This window comes from Curcuma longa, chromosome 18 (assembly GCF_044706935.1).
Source record: "Curcuma longa cultivar G26 ecotype Majalengka, Jawa Barat chromosome 18, ITB_CL_G26_1.1, whole genome shotgun sequence".
NCBI classification, from domain to species: domain Eukaryota; kingdom Viridiplantae; phylum Streptophyta; class Magnoliopsida; order Zingiberales; family Zingiberaceae; genus Curcuma; species Curcuma longa.
Genome location: NC_133878.1, coordinates 5,716,677 through 5,731,830, shown reverse-complemented (window position 1 = coordinate 5,731,830; position 15,154 = coordinate 5,716,677). Strand labels below are relative to the sequence as shown.

The 15,154-nt window shown below is 37.1% G+C and overlaps 1 protein-coding gene across 1 annotated transcript in view; it reads right to left on the bottom strand.

The window, feature by feature from the left end:
- Positions 1-866: 866 nt before the first annotated feature.
- The window catches only part of LOC141812185 (peroxisomal nicotinamide adenine dinucleotide carrier-like), a 41,127-nt gene continuing 26,839 nt past the window's right edge, over positions 867-15,154 (bottom strand). The window contains exons 6-11 of the mRNA XM_074700216.1: positions 5,899-6,039; positions 4,143-4,211; positions 3,947-4,054; positions 1,792-1,860; positions 1,469-1,523; positions 867-1,328 (exon numbers count right to left, since the gene is read on the bottom strand). Of these exons, the coding sequence (XP_074556317.1) occupies positions 1,135-1,328; positions 1,469-1,523; positions 1,792-1,860; positions 3,947-4,054; positions 4,143-4,211; positions 5,899-6,039 (636 nt within the window). The 3' untranslated portion in view covers positions 867-1,134. The remainder of the gene's footprint in view (positions 1,329-1,468; positions 1,524-1,791; positions 1,861-3,946; positions 4,055-4,142; positions 4,212-5,898; positions 6,040-15,154) is intronic.

Sequence of the window (15,154 nt, the reverse complement as noted above, 5' to 3'; positions counted from 1 at the left end):
CAGTTACGAAATCGTAGTCGCTACAACTGTAAATGTTAAGTAAGCTTTTAGAAGTCAAAATTTTTATCTTAGATTAAATCACAAGACACAAAATATATCAAATCGAAGCTCAGTCAAAAATTTACATTTATTGCCGAGTGTAACTCATAATGATACAATCTTAGGCTTATTTAATTTTTCGAAGCTCTAAAACATTTTAATCCTCTTTATTTATGATTATTTTTCATATTATAGCAACTACAATTACGATTTCGTAGCTGTAACAAACAATTATGAAATCATAACTACAACTATTGTAATTGTTGCAACTACGATACCATAGCTACTACTACAACATGTATAACATCTACGATTTCGTAACTGATATAACGCACTCGATCGATTCATAATTTAAACAGGAGATATAGACGAGATAATAATGAAAATAATATTAGAGAATAGTTGTATAATTTTACGTGGGAATTGAGCGCTCTTTTAATAAAAAATCAAAGTGAACGCTTCTTTAACGATTTGGAAAAAAAAAACAAGGTGCATCTTCCTATTTTTTACCATATATAAATTGTGTTTGGGATGTTTTTACCACTCATAGAGTCCAATTGATCCGTGAGTTGACTTACCTAATCCGTAATCCGTCTTCAATTGAGTTAAGTTAGAGATTTCTCAACCAACCAAGTTGGTGGATCGATCTGTCCCGTCTCGCCATATGATGGATTTCTGACAGATTAATTCATCATGTAATGAATTGGTCCGTTTGACAACTCTACATATATCACAACATGCATTGCAGCATAAATAATTGCAAATTTGAAATGGCGCTTGAGTCAAACCTTTTATCCTCAATCATGGAATCACATATTTGCTAAATATGAATTCAACCCATGCCTTTATACAGCAAACTTGTCTAGAAACCATGGTGGTTGGTCTGCCATTGATCAAACAACCAAAGGAGGGTTACTATGGTTGATACCCAAGTTCCATCACATCTGTTACAGTCCCAACAAAATCTTATCAACCATATCCTTTTAGGCAACTTATAAACTCATGTTTTGAGTAATATTCAACTAAACTTAAAGTACTAATGAAACCTCCTTATATTTACAAATCTTGAATGGTGAAACAACGACATTGTGTTCTTCACTTACCGATTGCTGTCGAATGTATTTTCTTACCTTTATTAGAAACAAAAACAAAAACCTTAACCAGTTCTTCTTTTACCATGAAGAGGACTGAAGCAGCAAATACACTCTGCACAATCTTGGTCCCCATGCCTTTATAAAATCCATACGGTCCTTCGTAACGGATCATCTTTAGTATCGCATCCAGAGTTCCTGCAGTAAAAAAAATGTATTCTTGTGTCTGAATCGTTAAAGGCAAGCAAGCAATTTTTGCATTCTTCAATAAGGAAAGAAAAAAAGTTGAGGTTTCAACTTTCACTACTTCCCAGACTCAGAAAAATAAAGACCTATACCTGTGTATCTAGACATTGCATTCTTGCCGATTTCTTGCTTTGCCTGTAACCTAGACTGCAATCATGGAAAAATTGAACAGAAAAGGAATTAAATACCAAATGTAAGCATCACCAAACTATGCCAACTATTGCAGATGAATTGAAGATATCTATTGGAGCTGTCCCACATGACTTTAGAGGTTGTCTTGGACTATGAGGCACCTAGATTATTTCCAAAACTACTGACTTAAAATTAAATTTCAGATGGAAAGGGAAAAAATGAAGGGAACAACAATATCAAGAATCTTGTGGAATAGACAAAATAAGAAAGGATTTAACTATACCTTCACAACTAATAAAGGATATGTTACCAGCGTTGCCCCTAGTTTTGCTAGCGCACCCAGTAAGAAAACCTGCACATGATGGTTGAGAAAGCTTAGGATGAGCAAGGATCAATCTTTTCTCTCACAGAAATTTCCAGTTCTCAGCTTGCTATTTCCAGCAAAATATTGAATTATACCATACATCTTTCTTTAGGACCTTGAGTGCTTTCTTTTCCTTTAGTCTATTGCATATTGTTGCATGTGCCACTTCAGGGAGAAGCCTACTAGAAAGATTTGTCTGTAATCTCTCTTTGATCACTCTATTGATTCTCTTTGAGGTTGTAAGGACGCCCTATCAATAATTTGCAGAGCTTTTCTTATTTGTGTTTACCTTGTCATGATCATGGCCTTAGTCAATATTATCCTTTTCTAGTTTTGAGAACTTTTCTGATCTAAGTAATAAGTGGCTTTAATCTCATATTTCTACTTCTAGATTTAGGGTTTAAATGAGACTCATGAAGAGTCTATGCTGTTTGAATGATCGAGGGTTTTAGGACTCTTATTTCTTGTTAATTCGTTGATTCGTTTACCAATATATTCTTTAAAAAGTTTTAAGATGAAACCTAGCTCTCAGTGAGTAACTTTATCTTCCACATTATATTTGGTCTCATGGTTAGCACACCTAGCATCTACATCTCCATAGTAGGGGGTAACAAATTCTCTCATTATGGCTGATATGAGAATAGAGAAATAATGAAAATTCTAAGATAGTTAGAACAGTAAACCAAGAAATAAATAAGAGGCTATATTGTTTTTTTTTACAAAGACATGAAGGAATTTAACATTTTGTGGGAGATGATTGAATGCCTGAGATTCACTAAACTAACAAAATGAAACAAAAATATTTTTCACATAACCACTTATAAAATGAGAAAAGCTTGCAATTGGTGTGATCTTCCTCCCTTACAATATGCACTTGCAATTTCGGCCTGCAATTGGTGTTGAACTAGATCCAAGATCTCTTGCATGAGATCTCAAATAATACATTTGAGGTGGAGCCAACCACTTTAAATTTTCTCTTGTTTTAAAAAACATGAGGGTTATTAGAGAAAAATAATTAAAGAGGAAGGTGGGGTCTAGAATTCTTCTCTTCAAATCAATAGAGGTTCACCACTTTGATAAATAGGGGGTCTAGAAGTCTGGTATGTGTTTGTTGTGGTTGAAGATGGGGATCTATTCTGATTGAAGAGGCACTACTGGGTTTGATCTGGCAGAGATACCATCAGGCCTTGCAGATAAGAAGGCCACGAGGATGCAGGAGTTGGAAGAGAGCAGACCTCTATTGTACTCACCTGTAGGTCCTTAGCTAGAGGTGAATGCAGGATGGAAATCATAGAAGTTCAATTTAGTAGTGGTGCCTTTATGAAGAGAGTTCTTTTGCAAAAGAAGACACAAGGTGGCATAGGCAGAGGATCTTTGTTGGTGTGAGAGGAAGATCCTACATAGGATTAAGGTCACAGACATAGATACAACCAATTGATGCACAATGACAGTCAAGGCACGGGGAGAAGATCTGCAAGATAAATAGAGTGAGGAGCTCCCAGGCTTAAGGTCACAACTTCGGCTTCCTGAGAATGGGGGAGAATATCTACGAGACAAATGGAATGGGGGAGATTTGTCAACAATTGTCATTGGGAGTCATCTTAGAGAAGAAGCAAGGATGTTATAAAAGGTGCTGGGGTCATAGTGATTGCAAAATATTGCTATTGCAAGAAGGCAATGGGCTTTCTCATATGGACGACAATGAGAATGTTTTGTGCGCAGGGACAAAGAGTTGCAATGCACTATTAAATGGGTTTATTTATGAGGTATCAACGATGAGTTGTTGGCAAAGGAGAGATGAGTGGAAGATGTTGCAGGAGAAAGGAGGGACAGAGGAAACCAAGTGAACAAGCTTTGGCAAGTCGAAACAAGCAGATTGTTAGACAGATTTTGAAATAGGTTCCTCTAGTTATAACTAACATTTACTAAGTTTGTAATTGACATTTAGCAAATTTGCAATGACTAGCAGCAAAATATTAGTTTAAAAGATTTACGAACTATTAGAAAAAAAAAACTAATAATTTTGCATTAGTTCCATTTGTCATCAATGAATAGAGAAGTGGATGACATATACCTGTAAAGCGGTTACATCTTTTACTCCATTCTTGTTTCCACTGCGCTTTTTCCGTAGGTGCTTTAATGAGGTTTCATAAATCATAAACTGAATTGAAGGGTTGCATACCTGCAAGAATAGTTTTGAGTCTTTAGTTCTCTGAAAGATCAACATTCTCACGATATTATACTCATTGATTAGTCATCAAGGTTAACACCATGATAAGAGTTGGGATGAGCCCTTTCCAGAATCCTTTTATGCCTGCTTCATCGTAAACCTCCCTCACCTGAGAAAGATATTAAGCATATTAATCAGCAACATGCATCAGCTAAAGCAAAACATGCAGACAACAATACTTCTTTTCAACCAGAAACAGCTCAAGCCATATCATTTCAACAGTTTGAAAAGATGCATAACTTGAGACTCCTAGAAGCCACATTCTAAGGCTCATGGCGTTCAACTCTGTTGTAATCATGAAAGTATCAGATCTGATGATCAACTCTGTTGTAATCATGAATGTATCAGATCTGATGATCTAAATCCATAATTTCTCTAGTATTTCATAAAGAAATTATTCACCGCTGGAAGATTGTACTGATATCTACCAAAAGTTAGTACGACGAGAATCAAACTAAAAAAAAAGACATCAAGAAAAAGTAGGAAACAAAACCTGTGAATTTTGTACGATGGGTTTCACTCATCTTGTTTTGTTCCACATACCAGCCAGCAAGCAAAATAAAATGCTTCGGCCATGCCGTGCAACATGGAAAGTAATTTTTAACCGTGTTTTAAATGATTTATCAAATCAATATTTTGCACTAGCAAGTTTATCTATGCATTTCATCTAGTTGTATGTAGCAAGGTTTAAAATCTCGACCCGTGCCGAGGTTTCGGTCTCAGACCGGAACGATACTGTTTCGGTACCGTATCGTACCGTGCCGATACAGTTTCGGTACTTTTTTATTTATATATATGATAATTATTAGATAAATATATTTATTGTGTATAATTTAAAAATAAATTGTATATTAATTTGATATGAGTTCTCAATTATTAACCATCTTAATATTGTTAAATAAAAATAAATAAATATATCTTAATATTGATTTGATAAATAAATTTTTTAATATATCATTAATTAAATTATTTAAATAATAATATATAATTAATTAAATTTTTTAACAGATTAAATAATTCATTAAAAATTTATAACACATGAATTAAATTATTTTTTCAAAATATTTTTATTTTTTAATAAAAATAAATTTATATATTATAATTATATTAATTAATTAACAGTTTATTTAATTAATTATTATTTTATATAATATATATAATTAGCATTTATTATATAATTAATTATTAATTAAAAATTATATATATTAAATAATATATTTTATAAGAATTTAATATAACACTGATATAATTAATATAACAGTTATTATAATAAATTTTATTTCAATATAACGGTTTTAATTAAAACCGTTATATTGATTTTTTTTTAAATCAAACTTTTCCTCGCGAGATCGCGATTCAGCGGAAATCGCGATTCGGCTTCCGCCGATTCGCGATCTCTGATCGCCGCCTCGCCGAGCCTCTGCCGCCTCCGCCTCCGTCGCGTCGCTGCCTCGCCGCCTCGCCATGTCGCCGCCTCGCTTCCTTCTGTCTCGCGTGATCGACAGAAGGAATCGAATCGATTCCTTCTGTCGCTGCAACCCGACGCACGCCAGTGAAGAGAGATGATGCGAACGCGGCGCGTGTTGTGCCGGTCGAGTGCCGGTGCCGATCCCAGGGCGGAACGATAAATTTCGGTCGTATCGGACGGTTCGGCTCGGTATTTTAATCCTTGGTATGTAGTACCTCCAGTGTGTGTTCTGTTATGTCATAGTACAACTTTTGCTATTAATGAATAAAATATCATTAAAAGAATTGAAAATATTTTATATATGTAAAGAAATATTGTTTTTTCTAACCGCTTGAAATGTTCCATATGGCTGTGGTTTGATCAGTTCAAGTTTAGCCAACTCATTCTCCACATTAGTGATTCGAGCAGATTCCTTCAAGATAGCCTCCTTTCTAACCTCCATGATTTTCCTCTCTGCTTGTGTATGTGTCTGCAAGGGTGTTGAGTTCCAAAATCAATGCATTATAAATCACAGTAGCATTATATGAAAGTTGAGATGAAAGGATAAAACATTACATGCATTTTTATTCATATGAGCACAACTTACACTCTAATAAGCGTGCTATAAGACTGAGTTAACAAAAAGAAGAGGCACACAAATTGACTACTTGTATGAACACAAAGGAGAATAGCAACAATAAACTATTCAGCTGGAAAATAAGCAGAGGACTGAGTTTTCCACTAGAATGGGAACCTTCAGATTGGGAGCTGTGACCCACGCAGATTTAAAAGAATGTCTTCTTACAATAAAGTGATGCCAAATCAGAATCGAATCTGATTGAATGAAGTTGATCTTTAATTCTGAACTCCTAGCAGTAGGGAGAATGGCCAATAAAGGAACCAATGGAAGGCACAAATTCTCCCTAGATCGTAAGAGCACTCATGACCAGGATTCTCTGATTGAGCTCCATGCATTTGTACAGACACTATGCATATGCACATGTCTAGCATGCAAATCTGAATAAAAAATTCTCTTTTTTCCTAACAGGAGTATGCTTAGACAAACTGAACTTGGTCAGCAAGTAGGAAACTCGTACAAATTTGACTGAAAATATATGCATAGAAGCATATAGATCTATGATATTGAATACAAATTCACAAGGCAAGCACACTAATTATTTTAAGAATCAAGTTCCATGGCTATTTGTTATAATATATGATGGTGCTTTTCTGCACTAATGCTAGGCATGTCAGTCTCACGGACCTTAATCTTTGCAACTAATATAAAGTTAGCCCCATTTTTATAACGGCCCTAATCTTATTTTGTTTCTTGAAGATGAGGATAGCTAGGAAAAAATAAATGACACACTATCTACAATGTGAACTTACTGCAAGCAATTTCGAGACGACCTTTGGCTAAGCTAATTTCAAAAGTATATAACTGATTCCTTCTTAGGATTGTCATCTTTATCAACTTCCAGTACTCAATCAAGTAATTGGCATAACTGGACAGATTTTGAAGTAAAAGCCATAAACTTTACCCTGAAAAAATTGAATTTAAAGGATAGAATAGCAAAGATATTTCTGATGTAGCACAGCGGATGAACAAACACGATCTTCACCAAGAGGAATAAAAGTGGAAATTCAGTATTGAAATCAATATGCAAAATAAGGGAAAATCAATAATGTAATAGGGATTATAATTAATTCCCTACTTATTGCCTAAATAGAAAATACTAATTACTAAATAACAAACACAGTAAATCTCAAATTATTACAGCCACTTTATTCTTTAATATTCATCAATTTGTTTGCTTTTATTGCTAAAGTGTTAATTTAGAATTATCTTCAATTTCTTTTTCTTCAAGTGTTACCTATTATGATGATTTATTTCTCTCTGCATTATTCTCTTCGACCAAAAACAACTTGACTCTGTAGAGTGGGGAGACAGAGCTTAGGAATCAAGTCCGTCGGTGCTGCACATTGGCACGACATGGCAGCGCCTCTCTAACTGAATCGGATGGTCATCACTCCATTTCTTCTAGAAGCTCAAGAGGGAGCCCTCTAAGCTCATCTTCAGTGATTCAACTATTATCAATTTCTAAAAGTCCTTTCCAACTAACTAAATATCTATGAGTATTTCCGTCAGGAGATATCATTGTTTGATGATTTAAGATACTCTCAATGTGATGAGAAGGTTGTGTCACAAATGGAAGAGTGGGAACGGAAACCGTTGGTACATGACCTGTGGGTAAATCAACAAACAAAGATGAAGGTTCGAATGTCCCTCGATATAACAATAAGTCCTCAATACTGAAAGTTGGATTGATATTAAAATTAACAGCCAAGTCAACAACATATGCATTAGTCCCAATTTTCTCACAATTTGAAATGGACAAGAGGAATGAGCACGAAGTTTTTTGAAGGGGTTTTTGAGAAAACGTCTTGAGGGAATGTGGACAAGCACATAGTCCTCTACATTGTACTCCTTAAACTTATGATGTGCATCAGTTTGTATTTTATAAGTCTCATTACTCAATGCAATTTTTCTCCTAACATCGATATGAATCTCTCTAATGTGCTTAGTAAAACTCTCAACTACTCAGAAGAATGAGAAGTAGTAGGTAAGGGAATTAAGTCAATAGGTTGACAAACTTTTGACCCATACACAATTTCGAATGGACAACAACTAGTAGATCAATTTACTAAATTGTTGTAAGAAAATCGGAAAGTGGCAAGATTGAGTCCCAAATACCTGATTTTTCATCCACAAAACATCTTAATAAATTTCCTAGACTGCGATTAACAACCTCAGTTTAGCCATCAGTGTGTGGATGAAACATGGAAGAAAATTTAAGTTGTCCCAAATAATTTCCATAATGTTTTCCAAAAAATAGCTAACAAATTTTACATCTCTATCTAACACTATGGATGAAGGTAACCTGTGCAAACAAACTATCTCCTTAAAGAATAATTTGGCTATTTGTGATGCATCGTGTGTTTTATTGCATGGAATAAAATGTGGCATTTTTGAAAATCGATCTACTACTACTAAGATCTAATTGTGACTTCAGTTAGTCCGAGGCAATCCTATAACAAAGTCCATGCTAATGTCTTTCCAAGGTTCATGGGGTATAGATAATGGGATGTACAATCCTATGTTTTGTCAGTTTGCCTTTCATTTAGCATGTACGACATTGTAATAATCCATGCAACATCTCATCGCAATAAAAGCTAATAAAATCGATCTAACACGAGGGCAATCTTTTCCAAAGTGTCCAACTAAGTCACTTGCATGAAGTTCCCAAATAAGAAAATTTCTAAGTGCAATCCTAGGAATACATAAGCGTGTGCTCTTAAATAGGTAACCGTCACGAATCAAAAAATCTACCAAATCATGATGGTTCCCATTTTGAACGTCTTGAAAAATTATCCCAAAATCATGGCAAGTGGCATATTCATTTTTGAGTCGATCAAATCCTACTACAGTCATATTCATGGCATGTAATGTGGCAACAACACGACTTAGCATATTAGCTGGTCTGTGATTGAATAAAACTCAACGTTTTATGGTCTGAATGGAGAATAAATTCATGGGGCAATAGGTAATATCGCCAATGTCTTAGGCTTGAATAATAGCATAAAACTCTGTCATAAGTGGAATAACATTGCCGAATCTTGTTGAGTTTTTCATTAAAGAATGCAATTGGGTGACCTTCTTGGCTCAATGTGCCCCCTATACCTACTCCTAACACGTCGCAAGACACCTCAAATGATTTGGATAGGTTAGGATGTCTAAGAATATGGTCCCTAGTCATCCTTTCTTTTATCTCCCTAAAGGCAACTGAGGTGGATTTGGTCCATTGAAATTCCCCCTTTTTAAGGCAATTCGTTATGGGGGGCATGATGATAGTAAAGTCCTTAATAAAGTGACGATAAAAGATTGCAAAGTCATGAAAACTTTGAGCCTCTGAAAGGGTACGCGACTCTGGCCATTTCTGGATTACCCTAATCTTTTCTGGATCTATTGAAATATCTTCTACAGAAATAACAAACCCAAGGAAGAGAACTTGAGGTTGCAGGAACATTTCTTTAGATTAATAAACAATCCTTCCTTTCTGAGAGTCTCTAGGACGAGGTAGATGTGCTTCAGGTGGTCATCATGTGCCACATTATATATCAAAATGTCATCAAAATAGACTACAAGACATTCTCATATGGAAGGTTTTAAGACTTGGTTCATGAACCTCATGAAAGTACTAGAAACATTTAAAAGTCCAAAGAGCATAACTAACCACTCATACAATCCATCGTGTGTTTTAAAGGCAGTTTTCCATTCATCGCCAACCCTAATTCTAATTTGGTGATATCCACTACATAAGTCAATATTAGAGAACTAACATGATCCGGCCATCAAGTCAAGCATGTTATCAAGTCTCGATATGGGAAACCTATGCTTAGTTGTGATCTTGTTAATGGCACGATTATATATACACATTGTCCAAGAACCATCCTTTTTAGGAACCAACAAAACGGAAACAACACATGGACTCATACTTTATCTAATAAAGTCTTTCTCTAAGAATCCTTCAACTTGCCTATTCAGTTCAACACACTCTCGAGGATTCATATAATAGTGGTGTAGGTTAGGCAATTGCAATCCTGGGACTAAATCAACAGCGTGTTGGATCAAGCGCATAGATGGGAATTCGTTGGGTAATTCTTCACTAATTATATCGTGGAACTCATCTAAAATCTCCTTGACTTTAGGGAAAAGGTCTTTTGGTGAATCTCTAGTGCCATGTATCCGGTTCTGCTACTAATGCTATCATGATTCCCAACTCTTTTCCTTCTTCAAATTGAGGTTGTGTAAGAAGGTGGAGGGATTGTTTTAAGGATTGGGTTGGTTTAATTGTGGGCTTAGATTTGGGCTTAGGTTTGCTAGGCTTAGCCGAGTATAATCGAATGTTTTAGTCATTATGCATAAAATAGTAGGTGTTTTCTCATCCATAGTGGGTAACCGAGCCATTGTAAAGTCAGGGCCGACCAAGGATGATATGGGCTACACCCATAGGAAGAATATTACACCATATTTTATCCTTATACAGGAACCAAACACCTTTATGTAACTGGCAAGGAAGTCTTATTTACTCATGTCATTTGATAGGGGCTTGGGTGCGGTTCAAGAATGACTTGAATCCTAGAAATGACTTATGTGGATACTACATTCATGCAACTCCCACTATCCATCATGATTTTACAAAACTTACTCCCACATTTTGCATATGTGTGGAAAGTGTTAGTGCATTTGCACGTGTCGTCAAATGTGTGCGTGGAAAGGATGGAACGCACTACATTGAGTCCTATGGTTTGTTCAATTTCCTCATTTTCATGGTGCTCATCAAGAGGGTCAATTTCTTCGCCACTACTTGGGGTTGGAAAGTATGCTACTTCGTCGTCAGGATTAGGTTCTTGTTATAAGGTTAAGACTCTACGAGGACACTTGGATGCCACATGACCCTTACCACGATAATTAAAGCATTTAATGTTAGAGCTTTCTATTTTTTAGATGTTTACATATTTGTCTCTACTTGTTGAATCATAGATCCAGGGTGGGTTGAAACAATGGGCTTGCTTGATTGTTGTGATGTCTTATATGTAGGTGTTGATTTTACCTGTTGTAGCGTGATTCCAGCGGCGACTGCTCGTGTCGAAGGAGCAATCACGAATGGAAAACTCCTCAGATTTTTCCACAAACCAAAACCCCTCAAAAGATGCCTTTTTCTCCTGCACCTTCCCATGAATCTTGGACGCCTTATGTACATGAAGTCAAGAAGATGAAGGGGTGGCTTTGTCCCTTCGTTTCATCAACCGCAGGTAGAAGATGCTTCCGTTTCAGAAGATGAAGGGGCGACACCCCTTCATCTCTGAACGTTCAATATCTCCCACTCGTCCAAGTCAATTCATAAAGGTAAATGATCACAAAGATCATTAGGAATAAAGATCGATAGTCACAAAGATCATTCAGTCACCAAGACTAGTAAGAGCATCCAATTCATACTTCAGGAAAATGGTTCGTGCGACAGCAAACACATTGAGCATTCATTGCTAAGAAAGTTATTACACCTTACATAGCTGCTCATAGAGCGATCAACGCTAAGAAAAGTCGTTACACCTAACTTAGCCGCTCCCCAAATAGTACATAACTATTTTTCTGAATGACACATAGTCATTTTGTCGATGGCTCACAGCCATTATCCATGTTAGGACTCGGTTTAAGAAAAAAAAACCCCGACGAAGTCACGATCGCGACGGATGCGGTCTCCGCCTCCCTCGGGTTGGAAATCGCAGGATGCGATTTAAGGAGGTGAAAACCCTAGCCATCCACCGCCTCCTCCCACAGCTGCGATCGTCGTCTCCTCCCGCAATCGCAAGCGTCGTCTCCTCCCGCAATCGCGAGCGTCGTCTCCTCCCGCAATCGCGAGCGCCGCCTGCTGCAATCGCAAGCGTCGCCTGCTCCAACCGCAAGCGCCGCCTCCGCGCCCACAACGCCCTCTACTCTGCGACGCCGCTGCCGACGCGTGTGACACTGCCGCATCCCACCCGACCCTTGCCAGTAGCGAACGCCGCCTGCCTTCGCCCGATTCCGCCTGCTAGGTTTTTCGTCGATCTCCTCCTTTGCTATTTTCCCCATTTTCTCCTTCCGGCAGCAGTAAAAACCAAAACTCTTCCTCTGTTTCTCCTGTTCAGCCGGGCCCTCTTTTAACAGAAATTGCCTCTTCCAGCAGAAGCTGTGTTTTGGGCGACCACAGCGGCCAGAGCCACTATGGGTTATTGTTGGAGTAGCCCGAGGCTCTTTTCTCATTCCCCTTCCTTGTTTTTCCAACCGGAGGTATATTTCACCGATTTCTATTAGGATGGGCAAATGGTTGATAATTATTGATTTGTAGGTAATTGATTAGGATTAATTATGATTTGTCGTATAGGCCCAATTGGCGCGAGCAATTCGTATTAACGAAATACCTTTGTGGTTTTATCGAACGAAAGAATATTACGAGGTAATGGGATCAAAAATGATTATTTAATTCAGAGTTTTTCATAATGTTTATATTTTGTGTTATTATTATTATAGAATAATATTCTGATCACGAGTGGAGCACGCTGACACTCGGAACTTGGTAGACACAAAAAAAAATGTGGGTACATTCTGTCCTTTGACTCGTATATACCTTTGTGCATGAATAAATAGAGTAAAATGGATTATGCATACTTATACACCTATTTTCAAAAAGGGAGTTAAAGTGATATTTAAAATATTGAAACAGGATTAAAATAATTAAATCATAAAAGGGTAAAAATAATTGATTTACTTCCTGTTCACACATGGGATTCATTTGGGGGTAATTAAAATGGGAAAGGGTGTTTTCAAAATTTAATAGATACTCTGACTTACTCTGCCTGTTGATACCTATCATTACATTGCTTGATTTATTTTAGTTCTTGCTGTTAATCTTTTATTTTGTTGATACTTAGCTTTTACCTGTTGATACTTACCTTTAACTACAAACCTGATTATGATACATAAATGAGTGAATACTATGTACTTTGATTTGAGTTGGTTGTTTAGACCAAATGAAGAAGATACAAACTGAGATTATAACACTGATAATAATTAATGAAAAGGATATAACGTGAAATAAGATAAAAGAAAATAATTAAAAAGTGTTAACTATGAGCCTAGTTTTATACCAGAGTGATATACCAGAGTACTGGACCGTGCACCTGAGTAATGGTGACGTGGAGTATCCCTCGGTCCAGAGCACTTACCGCCCACATATCGTTGTGGTAGAGCAGAGGCCGCGGTCAGTGTTTATCCTGTCTTCCACCGGTAAGGGCTAAGAGAGCCCGTACGTTAGATAACGTATGCGACGATATATTTTGAAGAGGCTATTAGCCTAGAGAGATTTTTATTTTCTACTCTGATGATATTGGCTCATATTATCCACTTGTATTTAATCATATAAATGTTGATACTGTTTATAACATTTGACCATATTGAGATTATAATGGTAATGATATAACTTGTTTAAATAACAAGGATTGATAATACTGGTGATGATATTTAATAATAATGATACCTGATTTCAGACAAAAATAAAAAAAGTTATTGATAAACACAGAGATACAGATATATACATATATATTATGTATAAATGGAAAATGATATGAAGAAAACGAAATTGAGATAATAAAATGTGATCTATTCTATTTTTCTTGGCTTCTTAAACAAGATTAAATTCATGCACATCTTTTCTGATTACCCGCTTAGTCTTTGGCTAACTACCTGCATTCTTTGGCTTCCAGATTTGCAGGCACAGAATTTGGCACTACCTTGGTTCAGTTTCTTTAGAGTTGCTCAGAGACCTCGATGTGCGGATTTTCAGTTGGGTTTACTTTAGTTTATGGTATATTTTATTGTACTAGTTCTTTATTATATTGTCACCAAGTGAGGTACCTCCCGATGTGCGTGAATGACACCTCCGGGGCGTGACAATTCAGGTGGCACATAGCCGTTCTCCAGTGATACCTAAATCACTCTTCTGGTGGTACATAACCATTAACCTGGACCCATTATGTCTTGCTATTTACCCAGATTAAATAATATTTATTTACATCAATATGAGCATCTCTAATCTCTCAGTTTGACTATCATATCAAGAACATGTTCCATATTTATAATATTCACAATCATTTCTATACACAACAGAAATGGATAGACCCGTGAATATTCTCAAACTGATGTAAATATATTTAACCTTCCTTTTTAATTTGAATCCATTCATTTTAATCAGTCGCTTTCCTAGTCATGTCCCATAGACTGAATCATCCATAATCATAGGTTTACATGCTAAAGTAGCAGATCCCGATTAAAATTTCAGGTAAACAACTAAAAAGTCACTAAGGGCAAATACTAAGATTTGTTGGGTTGCAAAGGTGCAAACATAGTCCCACATCTAAAACACATGGGAAAGATCATGGGTTTAAAAGGATGGAAAGTATCTCCATTGGCATGAGGCCTTTTGGGGAGAGCCCAAGAACAAAACCATGAGGGCTTAGGCCCAAAGTGGACAATATCATGCTATTGTGGAGATACAGACATCCTTTTAGACCCTACAATTGGTATCAGAGCGAGGCCGCTCTTCACCGGACTAACCGCCGGATGAGCCATGATCCGGATCTAACCATGTGGGTTGAACCTTAAAAACAAAGGAAGTAGGGGCTCCCGTGTTTGAATCAAGAGGACCAGACACCGGGCAGGAAGTCCTAGTAGGTTGGGTAGACCGAGGGGCATGAAGTCCTGGTTGCGACTGGGCAGGAAGTCCTAGTAGGTCGGGTAGACCGAGGGGCATGAAGTCCTGGTTGCGGCTGGGCAGGAAGTCCTAGTAGGTCGGGTAGACCGAGGGGCATGAAGTCCTGGTTGCGGCTGGGCAGGAAGTCCTAGTAGGTCAGGGTGGACCGAGGGGCAGGAAGTCCTGGTTGCGGCTGGGCAGGAAGTCCTAGTAGGTCAGGGTGGACCGAGGGGCAGGAAGTCCTGGTGGGTCGAA